General features: G+C 43.9%; 1 protein-coding gene across 1 annotated transcript in view; it reads left to right on the plus strand.

Moving 5' to 3' along the window:
- LOC119721097 (ATP-dependent DNA helicase Q1-like) overlaps positions 1-15,664 on the plus strand; it is a 34,403-nt gene continuing 18,739 nt past the window's right edge. Inside the window, exons 1-5 of the mRNA XM_038190995.1 lie at positions 1-65; positions 2,597-2,711; positions 10,149-10,331; positions 13,533-13,712; positions 15,332-15,444. Coding sequence (XP_038046923.1) covers positions 2,657-2,711; positions 10,149-10,331; positions 13,533-13,712; positions 15,332-15,444 — 531 coding nt within the window. The 5' untranslated portion in view covers positions 1-65; positions 2,597-2,656. The remainder of the gene's footprint in view (positions 66-2,596; positions 2,712-10,148; positions 10,332-13,532; positions 13,713-15,331; positions 15,445-15,664) is intronic.

Genomic DNA, 15,664 nt, shown 5'->3' on the forward strand with positions numbered 1-15,664 from the left:
TTCAGGCATATCAGATGCAGGATTTTTTATAGGAACGTTCACGTGTACCGCCGAGGTAAACAAGTGTAAGTTTTCCAGCGAAATTAATGCTTTATTTGTATCCTCGATCCTCCTATTTCTGCGCAGATAAGGCTTTGCAACCCAGTAGCTTCAAAATAGCAAAGCAACCACTTTTTTCCTCAACAAAACTTATATTCCTGGCTTACGATCATCCACCGTACCGATTAACAAAGCAAAATCTCTTTACTTCTTTTCTACGACGCCAAAACTGCACGCTTTGGAATTCCCCGCTTGCTGCCACGGTGGCAGCAAGCGGGGAATTCCAAAGCGTGCAGTTTTGGCGTCGTAGAAAAGAATCCTGCCTAATTCTGCGCAGGGGACGCGTCATGAAAAATATGTGCTGTCCAGGCCATGTAACTCAATATGAATACTTTTATTAATAACTTAGACTTGTTGGCTTTAGGAAAATATATTTCCTAAACTTTTCAAACATTATTTCTCTCTTTTTCCTTTCTTTTTTCAATGTCGGTACACTTTTCGTAATTTCACGATTATTTTCAATATCCCATTTTAGGGATTTATACAAAGGCCTTACATATTTACATAAATAGATTTGAAACATATTTACCTATTAAATGTAGATCCCAATGATATTGTTATTCTGACCATCCCAATCAACAGAGACAGTTTTTAACATGTCGGATTTAAAAACTTATGACCAAAAAAATTCCAAAATAATATAAGAAATGTGTCTTTTTAGTTGCACCATAAGTTTTACACCATTGTAGAAACTGCAAATTATTACCTATGACATCTATAATACTGACGATATTGGGAGACCAAGAAAGGTCACCTTTCGGTCATATTTTCTGCAGGCCTGGAAGCATCTGCCTGCATTTGTGCTTAGTAATGTAGCTGTAAAATGCCGATGTTTTTAATTGTTTGCCTGAATTCCTGGTAAAGCCTTCAATTTCCACATTTTTTTCGGCTGCTGGTTAAAGTTCGTGCATCAAAGTATACAATCCTGGTGAAAGTACGTCATTTTTTAGGATGCACGCCTTGCAAAATATAACTTAAAGACGAGTGCGCAGAAATAGGAGCGCTTTAGGAGGTCTGACGATACAGTCTAAATAATTATTTTGATACGCCCGAGGTTAAAGTATTTAGACCACGCTCGTAAAATCTGAAAAATCCTACATTCAGTGGTCCAGTAGGCTTTAATTTATTAAAAGTTGTGCAAGTTGTGGCTGGCCTAATCCGCCATTGCTGATGCATGCCGGATTTTGCAAAGGGGGGGGGGGGGGGGATTGGAGGGTTGGGGGATTTTAGGGGGGGGTAAGCACAATCTCAGACAATCGTGTACTCAATTTGATGATGTGACAGAAAGAAAAAGCTTGTTGCGAGCCACGCAACTGATAATAAAATTATTATTTTTTTATATTAGGCCAAAAAAAAAAGTCTCCAGTTTCTGGTATGGAGCTTGCCTCAAAAGTGGTGCGGCGACACGGCTTTTTTTTTTTTTTTACCTGTTTTTTTTTTTTTTTTTGGCTTCAAATGTCGGCTGATGACTGCAAATGGTGCCCAACTAAACTTAGTGCAAATATATGGGAGTCCAGAGAGGCCACATAAAGCTTATTCTCGATCATAACCCCATCTAAAAACACGTTAAAATTGTGCAGCAGCAGGATTCCAGTCAAACCAGTGAGTTTGGCGGTTTTGAGACATCATCTTGTATTGAAAAAACCTTTTTCATTTTGCCGACGCGCATGGCTGCGGCGACGCGCGCGCATACCAGAAACCGGAGACTTTTTTTTTTTGACCTTATTACTATTTGACTATATTATTACTAGGCCAAAAAAAAAGTCTCTGGTTTCTGGTATGGAGCTTGCCCCAAAAGTGGTGCGGTGATGGTTTTTTTTTTTTTTTTTTCAACTGTCAGCTGATGACGGCATATGGTGCCCGACTAAATTTAGTGCAAAATATTATGGGAGCCAAGAGAGGCTACATAAAGCTTATATACTCGATCGTATTCACGTTAAAATTGTGCAGCAGCGGGAGTCCAGTCAAACCAGTGAGTTTGACTTGCATTGAAAAAAAAGTTCTTAATTTTGCCGACGCGCATGGCTACGGCGACGGACGCGCATACCAGAAAAATGCACTGGTCTCCCATGGGTCCCACCATACATAAAAGACAACAAACATAAACAATCAACATTCAAAATACACATTCACATAAAGTCACATTAATTCATATGATTTATTTCTCCATGATTGAACCATGATCTAACAATACGTGGCACTCCTTGTTGCATCATATTTGCCCAAAAAATTGAAAGTACGCCTACAGTACAAGTACCTCAACCTGTAACAGCTATGATCAGCATACAGCAGCGGACAGTTTTGAAGGGGGAGGAGGGGGGGGGCAAGTACACATCTGTAATGCCTGCACATATGAATGCATGCAAATGAATGCACTCAAACGAATGCATGCAGCTTGAATATAATGGATCGGTCCACTACATCCATCATAAGTCTGAAAAATTGTTTTATCTCGAATGCTGCTTGATATCATCTATGCATTTTTGTCCTACTATAGTGTAGCAGGCTGAAGACGCTGGTTGACTCTTTTACACTGTGAGAGCATCTTAGAAGAAGGATGGCATCATCTTCCAAATCATCTTCCATTCAAGATGCTCAGGGTCAGCTGCAGGGTAAGCTTATGGTACTGTGCATGATACAGGACTGCCACTTAACATCTCACCTTACAATGACTTGCAAATATGAGATCAGGCCAGTAAACGTTATCTGCTAGTACAGTGACATTTTGTTGTTGAGACATACTACATGTACATACTGTAATGGAAAGTGTTCTGACTTACAGCCAGTTTATTTCCAACATCATTCGTATTGCAATAGTGTTATGTCATGGTGTGCTAGAGACTGGGCGGAGCTTAAGAGCTCAGTGACTGAATGCACATTGGTTGCCAAATTCCCATAGGTTAAGTACACAGGCATACGTGTTTGTACAGCTTGTGCATGTTCAAGTGAGAGGTACTGACATGATCCCACAAGAGGAGTTCTGTCGTGGACAGCAGACGGTAAGGTCGTGTATTGCTCATGCTCTGTGTTTCGGGTAATGCTGACACGCACTGTGTAAAGACATGGCCCTGACTGTGCTGAAGTTGCGCTGTGTGATGCTGACGCACAGCCGCACAAGTAAATGTACTGTACGATACTGACGCTAGCTTGCATGGGTAAAGCGTAATTCAGGTTAAGGCTGAACAGTGTGTACATGTATATTACATTGGCGTGCATTACTTACATTGGCGTGCATTACTAACATTGATGTGCACTACTTACATTGGCGTGCACTACTTACATTGGTGTGTTTTACTTACATTGGTGGGTAATATTTACAGTGGTGTGTATTACTTACGTTGGTGTGTACTGCTTACATTGGTGTGTACTGCTTACATTGGTGTGTACTGCTTACATTGGTGTGTGTTACTTACATTGATGTCCACTCATAAGTCTGATGCCTCATAGGTCTGACGCCTCATAAGTCCGACGCTTCATAGGTCTGATGCCTTATAGATCCAACGCCTCGTAGGTCCGACAATTAAATTTACTTTTATTTCTGTCCATAAGTCCGAGGCCTCATAAGTCTGACGCCTCACAAGTCTGACGCCTCACAAGTCCGACGCCTCATAAGTCCGACGCCTCATAAGTCCGACGCCTCATAAGTCCGACAGCCATTATTAATTTATAAAAACATTCCATACAATGTCAGAATGTTAGCACCTCTATTTGTTAGAGTTAGTGATTACACATTGACATTAAGGGATGCACCATCAGTGACTTTCGTCTTGGGAAAGCTTGGGTTCGGTAAGATCAACTACACTCTAATAGGTATCAGACTTGGTCCCAACGAACTAAGGTTTGGCCCAGGGAGATCCCCGCCACAAATGGTGTCGGAAGTGGGTGATTATGATTGATAAAGTGATTTCGCTGTTAAATTATTTGATTGCACATTGTGTTTGGCTTGTATTGATTATTGTACTGTGGTGTGTGTCGGTTGTTTGTTTTTTGTTGTCGTGTGTGATTGTTGTAGTTGTTTTCAATTGTGAGCGAAGGCTCGCAGGGTCAAGCGGGCACCTCAGGTGATGGGGCCGAGGTGCAGCCACTGCGAATGGAAGCTCAATTTCAGCAGTGGGAAAAGACCTCATTGCAAAGAAGTTGGAGGCTGCCATGGAGTTGCAGTCAGTTGGTTCCCCAAATGGAGGGAACACTATCACGGCAGGTGGGAGCCTGCGTGTGTTCCATCAGGTAGATACCGATGTTGAGCTGAGGTTGCCTGAAGAGACTACTGGGTATGTCTCTGGAGCAACGGGGAGACAAGAGTCAGACACAAAGATGGTCACTGACTGGGCCCACAAACGTGGGAGGGAGGTGAGCTTTATGAAGAGTATGCCTCTAAAGGTCTCAAGCTCAAGAATAAAACCTCGAGCTGGGTTGACTCCAATTGCCTTGGAACGCGAGAGTCAAGTCATAGACAACTCGAAGCTTTTCCTGTCCGGGCAAGGTGCAATGACCCCTGACCAGTATAGTGGGAAAGTGCTCTGGAAGGAGTTCTTCCGCTATTTTGGTTTATGCCGTGCGGTAAACCAGTGGAGCGAAGAGCAAGCTGCGAAGTGGTTATCCGCAAGCTTGCAAGGGGATGCTCTATGGTTGGTGGGCGATTCTGGTCAAAAGCACACATACAGTGCGCTAGTCAAGTTGCTTGAGTGTAAGTTTGGGTCAGCTCGACAGAGTGAGAATTATCTCGTTGAGCTTAGACACCGGCGCCAAAAGCCGAGAGAGGGATTGCTCGAGTAAGGGCAAGCAATCCATGAGTTAACGGTGCAAACGTACCCTGAAATGCAGGAAGATGCTCGAGAGAAGTTGGCAAAGTACCACTTCATAGATGCTGTTGACAGCCACTCAATTAGAGGGGGCATCAATAGAGCCTGTCCAAAAACTTTGGACGAAGCAGTCCAGGCTGCCCTGGAGACTGAGAATTTTGAGACGGTCGAGCAGCAAAGATTGCTGGACCGGCAGCCTGCCAAATTGGCAAGGGCTCTGGACATTGGAACAGAGCGGAGGCTTATGAATTTAGAGCAAAGTCTCAAAGAGCAGGTTAAGATATTGAAATCTGTGGCCGAGTTGTTCAAGTCATTGTCCGACCAGAACAAAGGCCAGGGACAAGGCAAGGGCGCGACAAGCCCAGGAAAGCCAAACCTGGAAGCTTAAAGTGTTTTAAGTGTGGTGGGAAAGGGCATTTTGCCCGGAAGGGTAAGTCAGCCCCCAGGAGGACCCGCGGGAAGGCTGAATGGTCGAGAGGGTCCAAAAGCAGACATCTGTGAACCCAAGGGTGGAGAAGTGAGGATCGATGCACAACGAGTAATTACATGTACTCTGCCTAATCCAAGCCGTGGTCCTCAATATGGGTTGTTTGTGGATGGGATGGTAAGTGCAACCAAGTGTGGATGCTTGATTGACACGGGGTCCACCGACACTTTAATTAGTAGTGCGGTGTATTACCAAATCCCAAAAGAGAAAAGACCCATCTTGGAGACGGTAGACGTCCAGGTATTAAAAACAGGTGGACAGAAGCCAGTTAGCTGTGCTGGGCATGGCTTTGGTTGAGGTGCAAGTTGGTAGAACCATGCACCAAGTGAAGGCTGTATTTGCTGAGATACAGTGGTATCCTGGACATGGATTTTCTCTTGCCAACAGGTGGAAACATAGTCCTCCAATTAAGGGAGTGGAGGCTCAATGGTGAGCGAATCAAGTACACAAATGATGCAGGCGAGCCTTTTGTGGGTCGTGTTGTTGTTTGTAAAGCTAGGGTTATCCCACCAGGTCATGAAGCTGTGGTCCCCGGCAAAATTGCTCGGAAGGGCCCCGACTTGCTCGGGCCAGCCATGGTCGAACCAGTAGAAGGTGGTGGTGACCTGGCCAAGAAAAAGGCTTGGTGTTGGCCAGAGCTCAGGTTGAGACTGAAGCCGTTGTTCCGTTGCGACCCAGAAGGGAGAAAAGAGTTGGCCTTGAAGGAACAACGGCGGGAGTGATCTCCCAGGTTGAGGTCGGTTTAATTCATGATGAGTTTGACGTGATGGCAAACACAGGGAAGGAGTTGCCCCTGTATTTGCAAGACTCATATGAGAGGGGTACAGCCATGCAGAGGTCAAGTATCATGATGATGTCTGGAAATGTCTTATAGACTTTCAGAATGAGTTGCCCAAGAGTGACCATGACATCGGTCACACGGACGTGATCAAGCATCACATAAGCACTGGTAATGCTGGGTCGATCAAAGAGCACAGAAGCGAAAAGAAGCTTTAGCTGCTGATAAGGTGTCCAGACGGCCATGCAAACAGTGCGGCCGTCATGAAGAATCTGAGACAACTGGTGAAGTACCCATGGATAAACCTCAGGGGAGTGAATTCTTGGTTAGGGGCGTAGCTGCCCAACCAACCCTGTCATGGGATGCTCTTAAAGAAGCACAGTTACAAGATGAAACTGTGAGTTGGCTCATAAGGTTGAAGGAAGAGGGTCAAAATTGACCAGAGTGGAAGACAATTTCCCACTCATCAGCAGCATGCAAGACCTATTGGTCGCAGTAGGGACAGGAGGAAGTCGGCTGCTCAGAGAAGGGTTGCACCCTTACAGCAGAACCGAGTGCCAATGTAACAAGTAAACAATAAGTTTGCTCAGGCCATTGCCCATGGTGGACAATCGAAACCATTGGGCGTTTCGTTGAAATTCCCAGCAAAATCTGTGAATAATTGTGTATAAATATTTTTGGTTCGAGCTCAGGAGTTCTGCATGTCTTCATCTTGTGGTGGTCAAGTGTCTGTGCCAAGCTTGGCATAGAGAGGTTTGTGGCATAGAGAGGTCTGTGGCATAGAGAGGTTTGTACTGGCAAAGCAAGGCCAGGGATAACCAGACGTCTAAGGGACGAACCTGCCCAGAGCTTAAAGGCAACAGTGACACGACAAAGGAGTCGACCCCATCCATGAAGAGGACTAAGACGGAGACCCGATGCATGATGGTACCACAACCCAGATGTGGCTGGTCGGTAACTGAGTCACCACCGATGAGCACAACAGGGGGTATACTTCAAGCAGGTCAAGTCTAGGCGGATGAGTAGAGTCTGATGGGAGACAGCTAGTGACGAACTTTAAACATTTTCACATTTTAAAACGTTGAGTTACGGTTTTCAAAATGTAATGTGTTATTGTCGATTAGGAAAAATCACTTTAGTCAAAATCCGTCCAATTTCATCATCTTTAAAATCTTGTAAATTTGTAATTTTAACAGTTAATGTATGTGTAAAAAGCTTTCCAAAATGTCCAACCATTTTCCTCTAAAATTGCGTAAAATGCAGTGTCAATTTTCTGTCCAATTCCTGTGAATATTTAACAAGCAAACTTTGATTCAAATTCTGTATAATCTCTGCTGGTGAAATCTTGTGAATATTTAATGAGGTAAATTTTGGTGTTCTTGTGCCCCTTATGCCATGTACAATATCTTGTGAATATTTAATGAGCTTCAAAATCAGCCCCCCTTATGTTTTATATTGAAGCATAAAGAAAGAGTTAAGCCTTATGTTTTATATAGAGAGTTAAGGTTTAGGTACACTCCTCTTTTATTTTTATTATGGTTATGGAGTATGAGGTCATACCCCACCATGCTCGGGGGCCTATGTAATATGGAAAGTGTTATGACTTATGGCCAGTTTATTTCCTACATCATTCGTATTGCAATAGCATTATTTCACTGTGTGCTAGTTACTGGGCGGAGCTTAAGAGCTCAGTGACTGAGTGCACGTACATTATTGGTTGTCAAAGGCCCATAGGTTAAGTACAGGCATTTGTACAGCATGTGCATGTTCACGTGAGGGGTACCCACGTGATCGCGTGTGAGGAGTTGTGTTGTGGACAGCAGATGATGTAAGGTCGTGTATTGCTCGCGCTCAGGAAAAGTGCCAGGAGCAACACTGCGATCTCTATGTGACCTTCATTGACCTGACCAAGGCCTTCGATACGGTCAGCAGGAATGGCCTCTGGAAGATCATGGAGAAGTTTGGTTGCCCTAGCAAGTTTACCATGATCATACGCCAGTTCCACGATGGTATGATGGCCAAGGTCCTTGACAATGGAGACGGTTCTGAAGCTTTCCCTGTGACTACCGGCGTCAAGCAGGGATGTGTGCTTGCCCCACACTCTTCAGTATGGTCCTCTCTGCCATGCTGACGGATGCCTTCCACACCTGCCAAGATGGAATCCAGATAAGATATCGAATTGATGGATGTCTGTTCAACCTCAGAAGACTACAGGCAGTGACCAAGGTGAAAGAGACCATAGTCAGGGACCTCCTTTTCGCCGATGACTGTGCCCTGAATGCCTGTTCAGAGCAAGAGATGCAGCATGAAGTCAACTGCTTTTCCTCAGCATGTGACAACTTCTGTCTTACCATCAGCACCAAGAAGACTGAAGTCATGCATCAGCCTACGCCTTTCAAGCCATACCAAGAACCACATGTCATGGTGAAAGGGCAGAATCTGAAGGCTGTTGACAATTTCACCTACCTGGGCAGCACTCTCTCACGCGGAGCCAGTGTCGACAATGAGGTTGGCAACAGAATTGCCAAAGCCAGCGTCGCCTTCAGCAGACTTCGTCAGAACGTCTGGGAGCGCAGAGGCCTCAGCATGTCCACTAAGATGAAGGTCTACCCTGCAGTGGTCCTTACCACCCTACTCTATGCCAGTGAGACCTGGACCGTCTACGCCAGACATGCCAAGCAGCTCAACCACTTCCACCTGAGTTGCCTCTGCCGTATCCTGCACATCTGCTGGCAGGACAAGATCCCGGACACTGAAGTCCTACGACACGCTGGCATGCCCAGCAATCACACCCTGTTGCAGAAAGCACAGGCTAGATGGGCTGGACACATTGTCCGCATGGATGAAAGTCGCCTGCCAAAATAGCTGCTGTACAGCGAACTCTGTCATGGCAAGCGTTCGGTTGGAGGGCAGAAGAAAAGGTTTTAAGACTCCCTCAAGTCAAGCCTCAAAGCATTGAATTTCAACGTAGGGAAATGGGAAGCCCTTGCCGTCGACCGTCCAACCTGGCGCAGCATGCTTACCGAGGGGGCGCTTGCAGCTGAAACCAACCGCAGTGCAGCAGCGGAGCAGAAGCGGGCCATGAGGAAGGCTAGAGCGTCAGCCCCAACCAACACACCACCAGCCCACACGTGTCCCACGTGTGGGAGGACTTTCCGGGCCCGGATTGGCCTCATTAGCCACCTCCGGACCCACCGTTTTCTTCCCTAGACCACGAAGACATGGTCATCTACGACTACGTAGGATGTTTTGGGTAATGCTGACACGCACTGTGTAAAGGCGCTGTCCCTGACTGTGTTGAAGTTGCGCTGTGTGATGCTGACGTGCAGCCGTACAAGTGAATGTACTGTACGATACTGATGCTAGCTTGCATGGGTAAAGCGTAAATCAAGTTAAGGCTGAACAGCGTGTAATTGGCGTGCATTACTTACATTGGCGTGCATTACTTACATTGACATGCACTACTTACATTGGCGTGTACAACTTACATTGGCGTGCACTAATTACATCAATTTGTGTGTATTGTATTACGGTACTTACATTGGTGTGTATTACTTACGTTGTGTGTATTACTTACATTGGTGTGTATTACTTACATGTACATTGGTGTACATGTACATTGTTGACTTAGCAGTGCATTGTTTACTTTGAGCACAATGTTCAGGCTGTGCACGTCCTGCTTAGGTGAGCTGTAGCCGACTCCCAAGTGTAATTAAGTGACCCTGGTAATTAACAACCTCAGTAAGACTTAATCACTACTGCATATTTCTTGATTATTGTATAATATATTACGATCATATTTGTTGTGCCTACACTCCTGTATTTGTTGTTGGTTTACTGCTTATTGTTATCTGTTAGAGTTTACTGCTCGATGTCCCACAAATGTGTACGACACTGGAGCAGGGTTTAAAAAGGCCAGATATAGTATGTGTGCTCAAAATAATGCTTTCAAGAGATGTGATTCCTTCCCACCCCTCAATAGAAGTTTTGGGAAACCTTGGAGAACTTGAGAGTGAGTTGGACCACGTCCGCAGCCGTATTGATGCACTAGTCCAAAGGCAGGACAGTCTCCTAAGTGAGAAGCAAGAGCTGAAGACCAAAGCGGACCAGTTGCAGACTCTGTGCCAGAGACTGCAGACGGAACGTGGGGACTTCCAGAAGTCAGGTAAGGCACTGGGAATAATATTCTAGCTTCATGGTAGACCTGGGCTAGTTGTGGATTTTCCTACTCGAGAACTCGCAGAGAAATAAGTTGCGAGTAGTTTACTAAATTCCCATAAAAACTGCAAAGGAAACAGATGGAGGTACATGTAGTGATTCCTTTATTGCAGGGGATGTATTAACCCTGACCGAACTCAACACATCAAAGTCCAACAGCAGGTGTTGTTGAAATCTGTTAGAATGGGTGCAGTACCCCTAAACTGATGGTCTTTTACATTGGGTTTGGCATACCTCCAGGTCCAACAGTGTGTGTGTACGATTTCCCATGTGGGTGTTGGAATTTGCCTGGATGGGTATGGTTCCTACATGTAGTAAATTATGCTAGGGAGTTAGGGTTAAGACAAAGACAAGTTTGGCACAAAAACCACAAAGTGGTTACTTTTTTCTAAGTCAGCACTTGTAACACAAAAAATAATGCTATTCGCGAGTACCTGTTTCTTCTCGTGCCAGGACGAGTACTCGAGTAGATGAAAGACCATGAGTAGCAAACACTACTCGCTAGTACTTGGGATACTCGCTCAGCACTAGTTTAAGAGCTGCGAAAGTTTGTATGTGTCGATGTATTATCCACTTTGCAAAGGTATAGCCATGGAGAGCCTATAGGGCACATTTCCCCCCCCCCCCTCTCCCCACCCCACCCCCTCAAAAAAATCCAAGTGCCTTCCACCCTCCCAGAAGCCTTCTCCCAAAGGCATCCCTAGCCAACCAAAAAGTATATTACACCTTAAGAAAAGCATTAGTCCCCAAAAGGCCATATATATTTGTTTCTGTCTTACCATTTCTCGGTTCTCTGCGTCTTCGGACTGTATCAGGCTATTCTTTATTCATACAGGTAAATAAAGTGATTAACTCTTTCAGTGCCCACAAAATTTGAAAAGTTTAACCCTAAAGTGGCCAACTTCTAGAGTTTTTTTAATTGTTCAAAATTCTGTTAAAAAAAAAGTAAATAGGTTTTACTCACTAAATTTTTTGTTGTTGCTCTCTGATATATCCTTGGTACATTGGAAAGTCAATAGTAGTCACGTACATAGTGCTACACCCTGAAACACTGTCCTGCACACAGGGGAATTCCGCACTTTTTGCAGAAAATACGAGTGTCAGTGCTGCGCCCTCTCGCAAGAACTCGAATGAAACAAATAAATACAGGTCCTACCTGAATGAAAATAATATTATTAGAAAGAGCGAGAGTGTCCCCTTGTGATAACATGCTTACTCTACCTCGTACATGTACGAGGTTTGGCGATTTTAAGTACGAACATTACCTCGTACATGTACGAGGTTGGCAATTTCGAAATAACAAATATACCTCGTACATGTACGACTTTGGCACTGAAAGAGTTAACTATTTTCTAGCCATCTGCATTTGAATTGTTTGTTTCAAAATGTGATCAACGCCATTTTGTTATCTTAGACAATCCTGCTCTCTCCTGGTTGCCTAAAGGCAGTTTGGACTGATGTTATATAGTTCAACACATTTTAAGAATGCAATAAAACAAAAAAATTGCATTTTCGGAACAGCCGTTATACTGTGTGTGTTGTATAAGTTTTCATAACCGTTAAACTATTACACTTTTTTTCAAATGGATAAATTGCATTTAGTAATAATAAAAATACATTTATATTGCACAATTTCAATATGAATATGATCAAATGCGCACCACAATTATAATGCCTGCAGCTTGAGATCAGCGCAATTTGGTCTCTACCTTTACAGGTACCCATTTATACTCCTGGGTGGAGAGAGGCATTCGTAGTAAAGTGCCTTGCCCAAGAGCACAAGCACCATACTCCCTGTCAGGGTTCCAACCCATGTACCAAGGCACAAGAGTCGAACACCGTAACCATTGGACAACAGCAGCCCACAAAGGAAATGAACTCTTTATTTGTGTTGCCTTCTAGGTGTAGTAGTGACAGATGTCATGTGCTCAAGAGATGGTATTTTCTCGCAGTGAATGTCACTCACTCCGTTAAACTACATGTAATCCCACCACATACATGTACTCCAATAACATTTGCTGTTTGCTCATAGCTATCATAATTGACTTGTTTCTAATAAGCCATTTGCGAAAGACCTAAGCCCTTTGGGATTTAAATTTGAAAAACGTCTGGTACACTGACTTGCTCAGAATGCTTGGCGCACTTTGAATTCTCCAGACCACAGACACTGTAGCTAATCCCATGATTCGGGGCAAGCTCTTGCATAGTTACGTAAGAGACGCTCAGCACCAATTTATTGTTCACAGTGGTTGAGAATGGCGCAAAGACACCAGACCATGCCGGAGCTGATGGTTGCTAGCATAAAGGCTTGCCCCGAATCACGTGATATATAGTAACAGTCTCTTTGGTTGGGAGAATGCAAACTTAAAACGAGCCAAGCATTGGATTAAGTCAGCATTCCAGATTTTATTCAAATTTAAAGAGGTTGTGGATTGCTCGAAGACATTTCCGTCATTTTTCGGGTATATGTAGCCTAAGGTGTGATGAAATAAAAACGACTATTGTTTCTGTCATGAAATGAGTACAAAGGGTACTTTTGAGAGCTGTTTTTCAGGTCCAGTTCCGACCCGAACGTGCAACTGTGTAAAAGTCGTCGTTGCGGGCAGCAAACAAAACACAGTAAATCGTGACGTAATAAACAGGACTCGTGTATGCTACTGTGCATCGGGAGTCCTGTTTATTATGTCACGATTCACTGTGTTTTGTTTGCTGCCCGCAACGACGACATTTACACAGTTGCACGTTCGGGTCGAAACTGGACCTGAAAAACAGCTCTCAAAAGTTCGGGCAGCAAACAAAACACAGTAAATCGTGACGTAATAAACAGGACTCGTGTATGCTACTGTGCATCGGGAGTCCTGTTTATTATGTCACGATTTACTGTGTTTTGTTTGCTGCCCGCAACGGCGACATTTACACAGTTGCACGTTCGGGTCGGAACTGGACCTGAAAAACAGCTCTCAAAAGTACCTTTTGTACTCATTTCATGACAGAAACAATAGTCGTTTTTATTTCATCACACCTTAGGCTACATATACCCGAAAAATGACGGAAATGTCTTCGAGCATTCCACATCCTCTTTAACTCGCAAATTGCTTATTGAAATCAAACGACCTCACTGGTATTCTGTCATCTCACTCTCTGTCAGATTTTTCCTGGTCGTCAGAGCTTCATCGCTTGAAGACATCTGTCTTTGGCATCAAGTCCTTGAGAGCCATGCAAGAGCAAGTGATGAACACCACACTGTCCGGTCGAGACTGCCTTCTGGTTATGCCAACAGGGGCCGGCAAGAGTCTGTGCTATCAACTACCTGCCCTCCTCTCTGATGGTAAAGTCATTTTAATCTTCAGAGGATCTTCCGGGCTTTTACTAGAATTTTGTTCTGGGAAAATGAGACTTTTAATGCTAGGTTTTCCCTTTTCACCAGTGTCATTTAGCACTGTTACATTTGTTTTTACTTAAAGGGAAATTACGGCCTGAAATCTCCAAAAATGTTATGTTTTGGATTGTTAATACTCATCCTATTTCAAAGGTCTGGTTGAAAGGAAACTAACCTAATGTCTTACCGTTCCTGAAATAAAAAGACGAAAAAAAAACATTTGTTTACCTTTTACATCACCCGGATATTTTGTGGTATACGCATACGTATTTCCAGCCTTGTCAATTCATTGTACGGTACACGATAATGTGTGTGTTACACATAATACACACAGCACCGAAGCACTTTCACAGAATGTAATGCACTGGTGGAACATGTGCGGCGTGATTCACGACTAGCACCCAACAGCTCGATTTTTGAGAGTCAAAATTTTGAACCCGAAATTCGTTCTTGCAAGAATAACCCCAAAACGCCCAATTTTCAAGGATGGTTGTGTGGAAGTTTATATTATACTTTTAAATGCTCTTTCCAATTAACATCATTTCATTTAAAACGAATTGGGGGCATTCCAGGACGTATTTGATAAACGCTGACCATCGAGTATACAGTGTTTATAAAACTAGTGCAGTGCCCGTCTAAAATGTGCATGTTCGGGAAACGCAAATTGCTTTGCCGCTGGTATAGGTTGCATACTCTTGCAGAGTTTTTGAGAACTGCTCGTGCAAACAACGCACGCTATTCAATGGTGTTGTTTTCACAGGTTGAAGGCACACTTACGTCAAAGTTTGTGCCAAGTTTGAAGTTCGACCACCTACAATGGTCGCTCAGTCGACTTCAAAAATAATGTGCCCGTGTAGATTCGGAAACATGGTATGCAGTGCTATTCACCCATTGATCCATTAGTATTCACCCATACTGGACAATGTATCGCCCTGCAATGCACGTGCGCGTGCCCGTCCTTTTTGCATTGTTTGCGTCATATTGAGCACGCGCGCTTTAGCTTAAACATGATGTAAACAATTTAAAAGAACGGCAGTGCGTGCGGGTTTTATGTTCTAAGCTATATACTGCCACGTTTGCCTCAGAAAATACTGCTTTTTGCAGCTTTTTCGAGAACTGCTGGTCCAAACAACTTCAAACTTTGCACTGCACATTCTGTTGTCCCGAAAAATATACCCGCCGATTTTCAACTTCATACGGTGCCCGGTTCTGGAGATAATCGACGGACAGACAGACAGACAGAGATTCCTGGAATTATAGTGAGATACGTCGGTGAAGGGCAAAACCCAATATTGAACAGTATCTAGTATTTGATTGATAATGCATTATCAAATGATATGATCTGCTGTGGTAGATTGCTGTAAATATAGTACAGCCTACTCACTAAAGCTGATCAGGAGCTGACACTCTGCAGTCAAATGAATTTCAAATGCTTGGTTTTAAGACTGGGTACATCTGTCAGCTATAGATGAATCACATCGCAGTACACTTTATTACATGACTTGAACGATGATACAGTATGAAACTGCAGTGTAGTATCCGAACCAGTATCTGTGGTTAATTTGTAGGCATAACCTTGGTGGTGTCTCCTCTCGTTTCACTGATGGAAGACCAAACTTTAGCCTTGGAACAGCTTAGCATCCCAGCAGCCTTATTGAATGCAAGCACACCTCCAGATAAGGTACATCCATCCACATTCTCATCATCAAGTCATCATTTCCAACCTTTTGTGTTGATTATATGCAGCAACCTTGGGGGTTTACAAATTCTTGGCTTCAGCTCCAGCGTCCAGCTTCATGATTTTAGTTCCCTGACTTAAAAGACTCAAGCTGCAATTTTGGTCCATTTTCTGGTATACAGACGGCAAATTCTCTATACAGTAAAGCCATTGGCGATTGCCA

The sequence above is a fragment of the Patiria miniata genome, unplaced genomic scaffold, assembly GCF_015706575.1.
Source record: "Patiria miniata isolate m_02_andy unplaced genomic scaffold, ASM1570657v1 HiC_scaffold_13, whole genome shotgun sequence".
Taxonomy (NCBI): Eukaryota; Metazoa; Echinodermata; class Asteroidea; order Valvatida; family Asterinidae; genus Patiria; species Patiria miniata.